A 12,954-nucleotide genomic window follows, 5' to 3' on the forward strand; every position below is an offset into this window, starting at 1 on the left:
TTTATTTTCCTTACACATTATCTAAGATGCTTGTCAAAAGGGGAGATGGTTTGAAACCTGTGCTCTATACTGCAGCAAATTTATTTGCTGGAGGAGCACCACCAGCCCTGAATACTCAGGGCCAGTTTACTGATCATCTACACTGTAACAGCCTATCAAAAGTGACAGGTATTCACAGTGAGAAATGCACATTATTACACACAAAAGCCACGTGCACCTTTCCTGCTGGTAATTAAACAAGCCAGTACTTTTTTTTGGGAGAGGGGAAAAAAAAAAAAAAGCAGAGAGGTTTGCAACATCATGATCCCCATCAACGTCTAGCAAATCCTTGACTGGTACAAAAGGTAATTTGTTTAGGAATATCCAAATCTGCTGGAAGTGAGTCAAGATAATTTTCTATTGAAAGAGCTGAAAGGTTCCACAGGACAGCAGTATCACTCTCCTTAGCTGCAAAGCACTGAACACAAAGGAAGAGTGTGACCATTTGAAATGCCATGAGGTGGGTGGTGAGGCTGAGGCACTGGAGTGGAATACAGGCCACTGTGACTGTTCCAGGAGACTATTGACTCCTCTCTGGGAAAGACTGGGAGTTGAGCTATCAGACTGTAGCGCTACAGTTTCTCAAAGCAAATAGTTTATTCTGGCTAGATGAGCTCAGTTTTGAAACCAACAATAATAAAACAATCTGAAATTTAGTAGGAGACGTGGAACACGAACTACCCAAGAACTGGAACAGCAATCTCCATCACCAAACATAGGGGTACATCGATTCTTACAGAATGTCCATTTAAATAAAGATGGCTCTAGCCTAACCAGCCTTAGTCATACCAATCTGTTTATACATTTGTTATCTTAGACCACAAAAAAGAACATTCTAACTCTTAGAAAAATATCAAAGAAAGGAAGATTGTTTTGGAGGACTGTGCTGCCAAGAACACAATAACATCACCATCAGCCCCCACACATTTGTTATTGCATTCAGCACAAGTGCTGGATTAACATCTGCACTGTAAAAATTAAGCCCATTAGCTCCTTCAGCTTGTTAGCATATTTTAATACTGTGATCACAGCTTTCTATTTCTATCAAGGTGCTACTAGGTGTCAGACTCAGTATTCACATAATGCATCACTATTATCTCTATCCCCCCAGATCCCTCATGTGTCTTGCTTTCATGAAACTATTACACAGTGATACTGAACAGAAGGAAAGAAGGAGGAAACTGAGAAGGAAGGAAGGAACTATCAGTGTAGCAATACTGCTGGAAAGATAAGTAGACCTGTGATCTTATCATGTCTAGTTGGACAATGCTGTGTTCGATAAATCTCTAGCACCTTAGACTGCATTGTTAAGTTAGAAAAGTCACCTAACACAGACAAAACACAATTGACTTAGCAACTCACTGTCCTGATCTGTTTTCTGTTAGCTCCTAACAGTAACTCAGCATAAAGAATTGGTTCCACTGTCTCATTTATGTTCTAAATAGAATGTGAAATTCTCTTTTAGTCATGATTTTAAGCCTTAACCTGTAATTAAAAGAACAGTTGTTTTTAAACAAAATAGAAATACTAATTTGTGTTTTTGTAGAAGCTGATTGTAGATATTTCTATGTTGCTGGTATTTTTTTTAACTCTAACCAGTCTGTATTCACTCCTTAGGTTTGCACACAACATGCATGTATAGAAAACAAAAATAAGCCTAAGTCTGCTCTAAGATACACGCATACACCCACGGTATCTGGTGCCTGTGTGCTACACAGTCACAGGTGACAACTGTGTTTTCTACGTGCAGTAGGCTTTGTGTGTGAGTTTGTTTTCTTAAACAGCCAAGACAAATTAAGGCTGCAAGATGAACTTGGTTCACCATTAGCTATAAGGCTGACACACAGTCCACAAATCCTGACTAAAAAAACCCACAATGTCACTCAGGAAAAAACCAGTGAACTTAGAGAAACTAAAAGTCCATGTACCTCACAAAGTAAGTGAAAAGACCTAGGCAAATAGTCTTTCTAGCTGACATGAATTCAGCACCTTCTAGCTCATGTCCTACATTCAGAATGCCTTAACATGAAAAGTATGCATTGCATACAGAAGAAGCCAACGGTGCCCACACATCTACTGGTTAGCAAGGGGTTGGTGGATCTTCGCTTATTCTCACACTTCAGAAATGAGGCGTTTTCTCCTTACCCCAATTCTGCCCTTTCTAAATGCTGAATTCTCTCCAGAGGACATAATCCCATGCTCTTCCTTGCAAAGCAGTGAAGCATTTCTCCAAGGAATTAGGTTTACTGGGAAAAGCAGAACTGTTTATCTAATTTGCTTTTACTCTTTCACTTAGCAACTGGCTAGTGCTAGATTTGATGGTGAGCTAGCTGGGCCTTTGATCTGACCCAGGAGAGCTGTTCCTATGCAGTAATTTAACTAGCTAGCATTGTTCCCATAAAGCCCCACGACTTAAGCCAAGCTGCACTTGGTTATCAAAATGGTATATTACATAGTACTAGCCTGGGTTCAGTCCAAAAGAGCCCAAGCCCATGGATGGCCCGAAGAGACCCAGTCTGATGCTTCACTCTTCTGCTTCATATTTCTATTTTTCTATTACAAAAAGTGACAAATAATGAGATTTTCAGAATTAAGGAAAAGGGGGAAAGCAACTGTTAGTTCTTAATTCCCAAACTCTTGTATTCAGGGAAAGGTCTATTTAGCATGTACTTTAGAGGGACAGGGACTAAGGCACAGAAACCTTAAACCAGTCAAGGATAAGCCACCACTGAACAGAGCCACTCGTATCTCCCTCTGCTTTTGTGCAGGCACAAAAGTCTGCACAGCTCAGCTGAGAACAGAACCAAGGACATGACACCAGCCAAAACCAAGTGGAAGTTTCTCAGATCTCATCAGAACCAGACCAGTCTCCAACCCAACCCCTGTGTGCCTGTACAAACACTTGTACGAGAAAAAGTGAAGGAGAAACCACAAGAGACAACAGTGGCTTGTGCCAATTTCAAGCACTTGCAAAACTGTGGAGAGCATAAGGGTTTCTCAGGCTTTCCAGTCTGAGAAAAATAGCTACATGCTAATGACCAAAGCATCATGCTTTGGTTAAACACTACATGGAAAAACAAAATTTCACTCACAATACAGACCATTTTAGAGATCACTGAAAAGCATGGATTTTCAGTTTCTGTGTAAATTAACAGCATGATGCTGTTAATTTACACAGAAACTTCAGTCAAAAATATTTCAGCGTGCAGGTATTCACAGCAGAACTTAACAAGCAAACTCCCAATTCACCTTGATCTATAAAGTTGTTACCTTACAGCAGAAGTAGAAGATGAGCCTGCTTAAGAAAAGTTAAAATGGTTCATTTCATCAGGGAGATGAAGAATTTCTGGAGATAAATGGTCAGATACACAACTGCAGAATGAAAAGCAATCAAACATCACAGTCTGCAACATTCTTAGAGAAGGAAGGTGATCTAGTCTGACTTCATGTCCTTTTCTTGTGAGGATTTTTTTAAACATTATTTTTTATTAAACCTTCACAAAACAGTTTAAACTATAAGAAAATATAAGTTATCTTCATTCTGCCTAAACACCTGAACAGCTGCCAATGCTGTATAAAGAAATAGTTCCCAGTGGCTCCTCCAGGCTTGTAGTAGCCAAGTGCAAACAGTACAAATGCAGTGCTCCTCCTAAGGAGTATTTACCAGCAATAACCAATGTGACTTGAATGAATGATGGGGAAAGCTGTGGCTGTAAAATTCACACAGCAAGATTTTAGAACTGCATCTAAAACTTACAGAGGTTTAGCTAGGCAAACCTAGCTGTCTAGGTTTTCATTTGCAGTACCCTGCAAATGAAAACATAGCAGGGAAGGGCAGCAATGGACAATATTTACTAACGTGGACTGAAAATAAAAGTAACAAAAGTTGCTCAGTTACAACCTTAATGATTTCTGATGTCATGTTCAAGCACCGACTAGATGTATGTGAAATAATGTCTGAAAATAATTGCCTCACAGTTTATTCTCTTTCCAGGGGGAGGATCTTGCCTGTGGTATGAAACTGTACTGTGGTTTTCATATTTGAGTTTTACACCCGCAGTGATGAAATGTTTATACCATGCACTTCTAGTGGATAGCCAGTGTGTAAAAAGGATGCCCTCAGTGTGTGGGGCAGGTCATTTCCCAGGCTCACAAAGGTCCAGGAGGAGCTCTGGTGTCTTGAAGAGCCAAGTGTATCTGTAAGATACAAAGTCCCATCATGCCTGGCACTACTGCTTTGAGATTTCCAACCTGAAGCTTAATCACTTTCTAAGATACATAAAAATCAGTCTTTGAATGAAGACTTTACCACACAGTATACTTTGAGAGCTTACAATTTGCATTTGTAAGAAATCGGTAGCCAAAAAAGGGAACAGGAGAAATCACAAGGATTACCCAGCGTGATCATACTGAGAAGTAATGTTTAGTAATGGATGAAGTTTCCTAAAAGTTAACAGGAATTGAAGGAAGAGTGAATTAAATCTATATGAAGAGCAAATACAAATAACTTTAAAGAACAGTTTTTCTAGATCTTGATTAAATGTGATACAAATGCCTTACAAACTATGAGAATGAACAAAATAGCATTTCAGAGCAACCGAGATGCCCACATTTTCATCTGCACAGTATTGTGAATTTTTCTTTCATTAGCCATAAATATGTGACTGATGTTCAGCTGTGAACTTTGTGAAGTGGAAATTCCTTACCAGGAGCCCAGTTCAGCCCTGTTCGTAAGCAGATGCAAATAACTAATTTTGTACCAGCACGTCATGGTTGTTATTGGCCACATATGTGTGAGTGTGTGTGTGTCTGGCTTGTCCAAGTCACTCACAGTGTAAGGCCTTAGAGGAAGAATAGGTAAACTCTAACATACTGAATTCCACTGCAGTTTTGTTACAGCATTCACGGGACCAGGATTCTATTTCATTTACTAAAAGCCAGGGAATACAGTATTTTTCAAAATACAAAATTTTAGGAAAATAATATACAAAAGTCACTTTAATGTTTTGCTGTTATTCAAATTTTCAAGGTCATATTAATTGCTAGTGTTCCATAATGTACTTTAAAAATATGCAAGGAGGAAATTATTTCAGAACAAAGCACAGAACCTGATTATAGCACTTCAACAAACAGGACTGCACTATAGGCTGAAAATCAATTGGATTTTCTAAATAAAAATATCTATGTAGTATTTAGTGACATACACAAAGAACTAAAATCCAAAGCGCTATGATTTATACCTCAATCTGAACCCCAGAGAACCTCCTGCTTTTTAAATAAGTTAGCATGTGTATCAAAATGAGTTTTTGTTAAAATTTTGCTGATCAAAAAATATTTATCACTCCATCTACATTAGAAATTTCCTTATCATTAATTGTGCTTGGTGACAGAGAAGGGACAAGTAACAGCATGGGAGATGGCTAAATAGCACAGGATGTGCCCTAGGCTATGGGTCTCACCTGGTCACCAGAGCTTCTCCTTTCCAAAGGCAGCCTCATGAAACCTCACCTTAACAGCCGGGGACACTGGGAGCCCCGGGTAGGGAAACAGATGAATCCTTCTGAACAAGTGGCCAAATAAAGAAAACATAAGCAAGTAAGTAAGCATTTTCCAGCGTATGCTGTGACTAAAGCGGTTGATAAATACAGGTGACCGCGGAGTCTTTTAAAGCGTGTGCTCTATGGCCAGATGATGACTCTCCCAATCCACCCCTTCCCGAGATCCATACTCCCAGCTAAATCACCCCGCAGTCCCTGGGCAGACGCACTGAAATCAATACTATCGTAACAACATCCCTCCCTCTCCTTCGCCCCCAAAGCCCCACAGAGCCGAGCTTCAGCTGGGCTCGGTATCGAGCGGCTCCCAGCACGGGCGGGATCAGCCGGCTCGCTGCGGGCTGAGAGGGGAGCACGTCCTGACTTTCCCCAGTCACTTAAGCCGGCGTCTCACTGCTTGTCCTTAGAGACCACAGCTCCACTCAGGCAGAGAGCGTCTAGACAGTATTCATGATCCATCTGTCTGGCACAGCCAGGCTGATGACAAACTCTATTAGAGCCGAAACAATTTTTTTTTTCTGCTCTTCCCTCCTCCCATCTCCCTTTTCCTCCGAGAAGCAGTAATCTGACACTGAAAATTACTATCATTGTTGCAATGCTCAAAATAGCAGTGCCAGACTTTCATTAACATCAACGCTAGACTGCTAAATATTTAAAGAAATGGATAAATTTCACCTGAAGTGGGACAGCCCGGCACACATGAAAGCAGAAGCACAATCAAAATGTAAATCTAAGTACTTGTTTTTATCTGCACAAATTCGGTGTCACAGTCAGAGGGGGATGCCAAAGGTCTCTTTAAACAAAATATTTTCCTTTGATTGAGCTTTTTGTTTTTAAAACAGAATCATTCTCCAACCCCCTGCAGATCCCTACAAAGCTCAGAGCTGACAGCAGTAGGTGGGGATGGTGAAAGGGAGAGCTATATATTTGATTTGTTTGGGTTTTTTTACCTTGCAGAGGAAAATGAACTCCTACAGCAAACTCTTCTATGCCAAAACAGCCATGACACATCACCTCCATCAATGCTGACAACTTGAAATTTGATGTAGACATAATTTGCACATGACAAGAAGGATTTGTTCTCACTTATTTTATTCTTCTGTAAATTCTCAAGCATGTCAATATTTGTGTTTGATATGCCCACGAATACATACAGATCACAGCAAAGACAACTACCTGTACTGTCTTCCAGCAAACAATTAAAAACCCTAAAATCTTCACCACCACAACCCTTCTCAATGAGACATGACTTGGACACGGCAGTCTGCAGACAACAGAGTACACTTCCCATTTTAAAATCTAATTTACTTTTAGCAGGACAAGGCAGGCTGATCATTTGTTGTGAAACAAAGGGAAATGCTCAAACAAATGAACTGTGTCCTTCTAGATGCAGGCACATTGTTTCAGTTCTTTGGAGTCCAAATTCTCCAGGTCACATGGAGTGGCAAGCTGCTGCCAAGGCCAAGTCTGCAATGTTTAAAATCCTACTCTTTGCCTCATTTTTCCTATCGCGGCTTTGTGCTGTTAAATACACCCTTGACCTCCAAGTAGTCTTAAAAGAACAGTCATCTCCATTATCTCAATCAATAAGTCTTTACAGCTGATGCAAACAAAACCAAGTAGCCCTACTGAAAGGTGACATGGGCTCTGCACAAGGCGAGCTGCAGGGAGAGGTGCAGCAGCACTGGGTGTCCTCACGGAGGAGGGGAGGTGTGCTTCAACACCAAACCTGCACCCCGGTGTAAACCAAGAAAGCTGTTACCTTAACATGTTCAGCTGAAATGCCTCAGCATGTATTTTGATCAACTTTCTGGACTGCTGTCTCATCTAAAATCAGACTCTAATGCACCTTGGATTTTCCCAGCTGTCCTCCAATGTCTCTGTGCTATACAGAGTGAATTGCCCACACAGCAGCATAAGGCAGACCTACCTATAACTCAGCAAAGGAAAATTAAGACAACCAAAGGGCTTCAGAGATACACTTTTTGTTTTCCTTTGCACACACTGAGACATTGAGTTCAGCAGCAACATTTTTACAAGGGCATGTAATGATAGGACAAAGGGGAATGGCCTGAAGGAGAATAGGTTTTAGATTAGGTAGCAGGAAGAAATCCTGTACTGTGAGAGTGGTAAGACACTGGAAAAGGTTGCCCACAGAAGCTGTGAGTGCCACATCCTTAGGAGTCTTCAAGGCCAGGTTGGATGGGATTTTAAAACAATCTGTTCTCATAGAAGGTGTCTCTGACCATGGCAGGAGGGTTGGAACTAGATGATCTTTGGGGTCCCTTCCAACCCCAACCATTCTATGACTTAAAAGACTGAATTAACAGTTAGCACACAGGAGCCATATGAGAATGGCAAGGAGAGAGGAACACGAGATCTAGGAGATGTGAACTCCTCTAACAGTAAGATAGCATCTCCTATAATCATGAGATCCAGGGACCACGTTACCCACAAAAAAAAATTATTTCTATGCCATTGCCCATGCAACTTAACTAAACTGAACAAGAAGCTCCAACAACACATTCTGGATTTGGCTGCTGGCAAGAACACAAACGAGAAATGCTTCAGCAGCTGGGAAGCATGGGGTACCACTAACACGGCACATACTGCTTAAATAAACTAAAGCGGAACTTTCATATAAAAATTTATTTATTTAGACATTGTTTGGGGGCAGTCTCTGTGTAACTGTGAAATGAGATTAATATATTTTTCATCACAGGAGGATAGAAGGTTTGAATATAGCATGACAAAGGGGTTCTTTGAACAAACAGCAGAGGGGAAGGCATACTGCTTGTAGTGATGACGTGTTGTAGGTAAAGACAAGGGCAGTACCAGGGAGAAACAGGATACCCTGCTTGGATGTTAACCAGCACAAACTAATAAGTGGCTCCTTTCAACAGTTTCTTTCCCATTTAAGAACTGCACACAAGTAAGAAGATGCAAGAACAGGGCTTGTATGTAACACTGACCAGAAAGAAATACTTGGTTTAACATTCCTCAAGTGATTTTTTTTTAATACTAATTTTCTTCTTACTGAGCTGTATTACTGTCTTGTTACTAATGAGAGAGCAATGAATGTATGTACTTCTGTGTTGAAAGGCAGCCTGCTCAGCTGGGACATTTCAAGAGCATACACTCTGGTGTGCTCTGGTAGGGATCCCCATTAAAATCATTGAGCAAAAGCATGCACACATTTCTTAATTCAACATGTCATCCCTCTAAGGCCTGGGGACCTCACTTCAGCATGTATTCTAAAAACATTTTTTCAGAGCTGGAATAAGCCAACACAACTGACGTGTCCATAATAATCTTGTTTCCTATTACCAACTGGCACTGATTTCTACCGTGTAGTAGTCTGTTTAATAGCCAGAACATGGTAAATATAATTTAAATACAGCTTATGGTTGTATTATTTTCCTGTCTGGCTTTGATCTTCTTTTTCTCTTTGTTTCACCATTAAGATCCTGTTTCACTGGGATTTGGTTGGGGTTTTTTACTTAAAACCGAAGTCCCTTTATTTAACAGCACTCGTCACACAGTCCCTATTACAACGAAACAATACAGTCCCTGTCAATATCCCCAAATGCAACAAATCATGAGCTGCTGTATCTGCCACAAGGTAAGCAAAAAATTAAACATTTCCAAATGCTCCTAGCAATGCATCCAATTCCTCATTTCCAATGTTGTTGCAAACCCAGCAAATTCAAAGTTCTTGAAAGACTTAATAATAAGACTATTCATGTAATTACCCCTCTTCCCTCAGCACTTAGGAGATCTCAGTTAGTAGGCCTATTGGACACCATATTTTAGAAGCAGTCAGAGAAAATTCGTAACTCTAACAGATTTAAGGAAACATAATTCACATGAACAAACTTGGGGGGGGGGTGTTTTGTTTGTTGGGGTTTTTTTTTAACACCCATGGATGGGTGTTTAAGAAAAACACCCACAGCTGTAAAAGGCTGATTGGAGGAGGAAGCTGACTGTCTTTCTCCACCAAGCCCACTGAAAAGTAAGACAACTGCTGCCAACTTGCACGACTTTCCAGAGACAGGATCATTAAATGCACCAACTGCAATTCTCAGGAAAGCAGTAGGGAACCTTTTGCTGAAGGTTTTTCAGAGACACATTTGGTTTGGTTTGGCTGGCACAAACTTCATGTCGCTGGAGGCTAGGGGGATGACTCACCAAGTGACCAGGCAGGTCTGTCTTCATGATCTACAGCAAGACCAGAGGGGACACATGTGACTTAGGGGAAGACCAGGAAGCTTGCAGATCCTGGGTCAAACAAGTAACCATTTATAGAGTCCAAAGGGCTTTTGAGGAGAAGGTGCCAAGATGATACTTGATCACCACGTGACTGCCACCAGCACAGAGGGATACTGCAAAATCACCGGTGCCCTCAGGATGGCCTCAGGATGAAGAAGGGCTTGGGAGCTCCACCTAAGAGGCTCCACCTAGGAACTCACAGGGTGCCACCGTCACACTGCAGCTGTGCAGGGCCACCACCTGCGATGCCACAGCTGCTGCTCATCACCAAAGCTCTTCCTTCCACCTGCTACCACTGCAGGTTTTGTGGCCACTTTTGGACAAACAGTCGTGCTAGTTTGGTTTAAAAGAAGAGCTGTACAATACCCCAGTCAAAAAAAAACCAAAACTATGGCTTGTCCTGGGACTTGGGAGAGAGTTCCACTCAAAACTAAATAAATTAAAACAAAAATAAAATGAAATAGCCTAAAAGAATACACAGGTCATTATTATTTCAAAGCCACTGAAATCACTGCAGAGGTATCAAAATAATACAAAGTACAAGATTTAAATGATTTAGAGTATTTTGGAACATGTCCACTTGGAGGTTAGAGGGTACAGAAGGACAGGCGTACATTCAACACCTGACTCCATCTTCTGTCCTGCTTATAGCCCCAAGCATTAATTACAAAAATTACACGTATGTGCTGCTCATAATTGCTATTACTAATAACAATATAACAAAACTGATATTACTAAGATATAGTCACAACCAAAAGTGAAATAGAATACTGAAGGATGTCAGTATGGGCAGAACAAAACCGTTTGGAAAGCAGAAGTAACATAACATACATCTATTGCACCTGTGTATAAGAAACCTTACTGGAAAATTTATCACCCATCCAGAAAGCTGAATTGTAGTTTAAAAATAAATTATTGCACTAGAAACAAAAGCAAAAGCAAAGTTTGGCTTCATTGTACGTGACTGAGGGCAAATCACTAAGAAAGCAATTCCTGTTATAAACTCTGGAACTCTGTGTGTAATATTTATGCACTGAAGAATAGCAACTAAAGATATTTTAAATATATACCTACAAACGTCAGTAACCTACCAAATGATGCTGATCTCAGCACCAATAAAACTAATAGGAATTATGAACAGAAAATTATAATTTTCTTGATATTCTTAATAGCATATAAAGACTCTTACACAGACAGAGCACAGAATATTTTGTAGAATCTTGGAAAACAAATATTTAATTATTCTTTCTCAGAGGTCACATATAATACACATGATTATAACCACAATGTCCATAGCACAAACTCCCTTCGAATAACTAAAAATTTATATGTTTAGAATCCTGGGAAAAGTGTGTCACAAATCCCTGCTAGTTCTGAGAAAAATATTATTTACTTTCTCTGTCTCATGCTCCCTTGATATCATACTGCAGATCAAGTTTCCAAAAAGACTGATTTCTGAGGTAACCAGACATATTTGACATACGTGGATGCACACAAGGAGCCAATACTCACAGCTAAAGATGCCTGGAGGTGGATGCTCTGTTACAAGCAGGCAGTTCTCTTCATCACTGTTATCCCCACAGTCATTCTGTTGGTTACAAATCAGTGAACCAAGATACAAGCATTTACCACTGGCGCAGGTGAATTTGCACTCTGAAAGGCAAAGAAAAAACCAAAACAAAAATTTGTGAGAAAATTGATGCCTACCCTTCTTCAGTGCTAAAATGACAATCTTTTTCAACTAGATGCTATAATGGTGGGTGGGTCTTTGGCATTTCAACACCAACACAAAAATGTTTTTTCCTTACAGCATTTATACATTGTATAAATATAGAAGTGACAAATTCCTGATCACCAGTATCAAACCATTGGTAAACCAAATTTGCCACTTGGGAAAATTCACCTTTTTAATAATATGCAATATTTTTTTGTAATTCATTATAGTTGTAGTTTATTATAGTTCACTTTGGACAAAGACTATGTTCTCATATATGTTTGTGGCACCGATACATTGTATAAATATAGAAGTGACACATTCCTGATCACCAGTATCAAATCATTGGTAAACCAGATTTGCCACTTGGGAAAATTCACCTTTTTTAATAATATGCAATATTTTTTTGTAGTTCATTATAGTTGCAGTTGATTATAGTTCACTTTGGACAAAGACTATGTTCTCATATATGTTTGTGGCACCTTGCATATCTGGGGCAAGACAGTAGTATTAATAAAAATAGTAATTGTCCCACATTAAAAAAAAACCCTTGCATCAGCTGTAAGGCAACAGTATAGTTTGTAACCAGGAACAATCCTGTTCAGACACAGACAATTATTCCTAACTACCTTCCCAAAGCCAATTTGCCAGTCTCCCACCTAATTACAGTCAAGCACTTGGTGTCTGTACATTAAAGTCCCACATGCTAGTGCTCTTTAAAAGTCAGTAAACTTCTAAAATGCCTATAAGATGTCTGAATGCTAAATGCAGGCATGCTGTAGCTTTTACACTTTATTTTTACCAAAAAAAGAGGAGAACAGTTTCCCCTAAATATGATTCTGTCATGGGAACAATTCCTATGAGACCAAGTATACTTTATAGGAAGCACTGGAGATGTACTTAGGAAACGTTCACAAAAATATACACACAGTTATGAAAAGCTTTCTCACTAGGATTGCTCCAAAGTAAAATACACGTACAGAACAGAGAACACACTATATCTAGACAAACTAAAATTTAATGATTACACTACTAGTATGTTGACAAATTCTGGTGATTGTCATTCACAAGCAGAGGCAAAGTAGACAGAATTAGAAACTCTCACAAGCAGGTTATTAAAGGAGTGCCATTCCCTGAACCCTGGGCTTCCCTAAGACTACAGTATGGGCTGGTTGATTCTGCTTCAGAGAGATGATTTCTGGTCCTTCCCAGCAAAGAGGAAGAATTTGTTCATCTTCAACAGTATCAGCAGAAGACTTTGCTTTAATCTTAACTTAGTCTGAACTGAGACAACAGGACCTCCCATTCTAAAAAGTCCCTAAATCAGTTACCAAGCTGTGACACGTGTCTGTTGCGTAATGCAAGCATGGTAATAGC

The 12,954-nt window shown here is 39.9% G+C and overlaps 1 protein-coding gene across 2 annotated transcripts in view; it reads right to left on the reverse strand.

The window, feature by feature from the left end:
* Nucleotides 1–12,954, reverse strand: part of LDLRAD4 (low density lipoprotein receptor class A domain containing 4) — a 235,347-nt gene that overhangs the window by 131,505 nt on the left and 90,888 nt on the right. For both annotated transcript variants that reach the window (XM_039706288.1, XM_039706287.1), the window contains exon 3: nucleotides 11,376–11,516. In XM_039706288.1, coding sequence (XP_039562222.1) covers nucleotides 11,376–11,516 — 141 coding nt within the window. The remainder of the gene's footprint in view (nucleotides 1–11,375; nucleotides 11,517–12,954) is intronic.

This window comes from Passer montanus, unplaced genomic scaffold (assembly GCF_014805655.1).
Source record: "Passer montanus isolate IOZ18808 unplaced genomic scaffold, ASM1480565v1 scaffold19, whole genome shotgun sequence".
Lineage (NCBI taxonomy): Eukaryota > Metazoa > Chordata > Aves > Passeriformes > Passeridae > Passer > Passer montanus.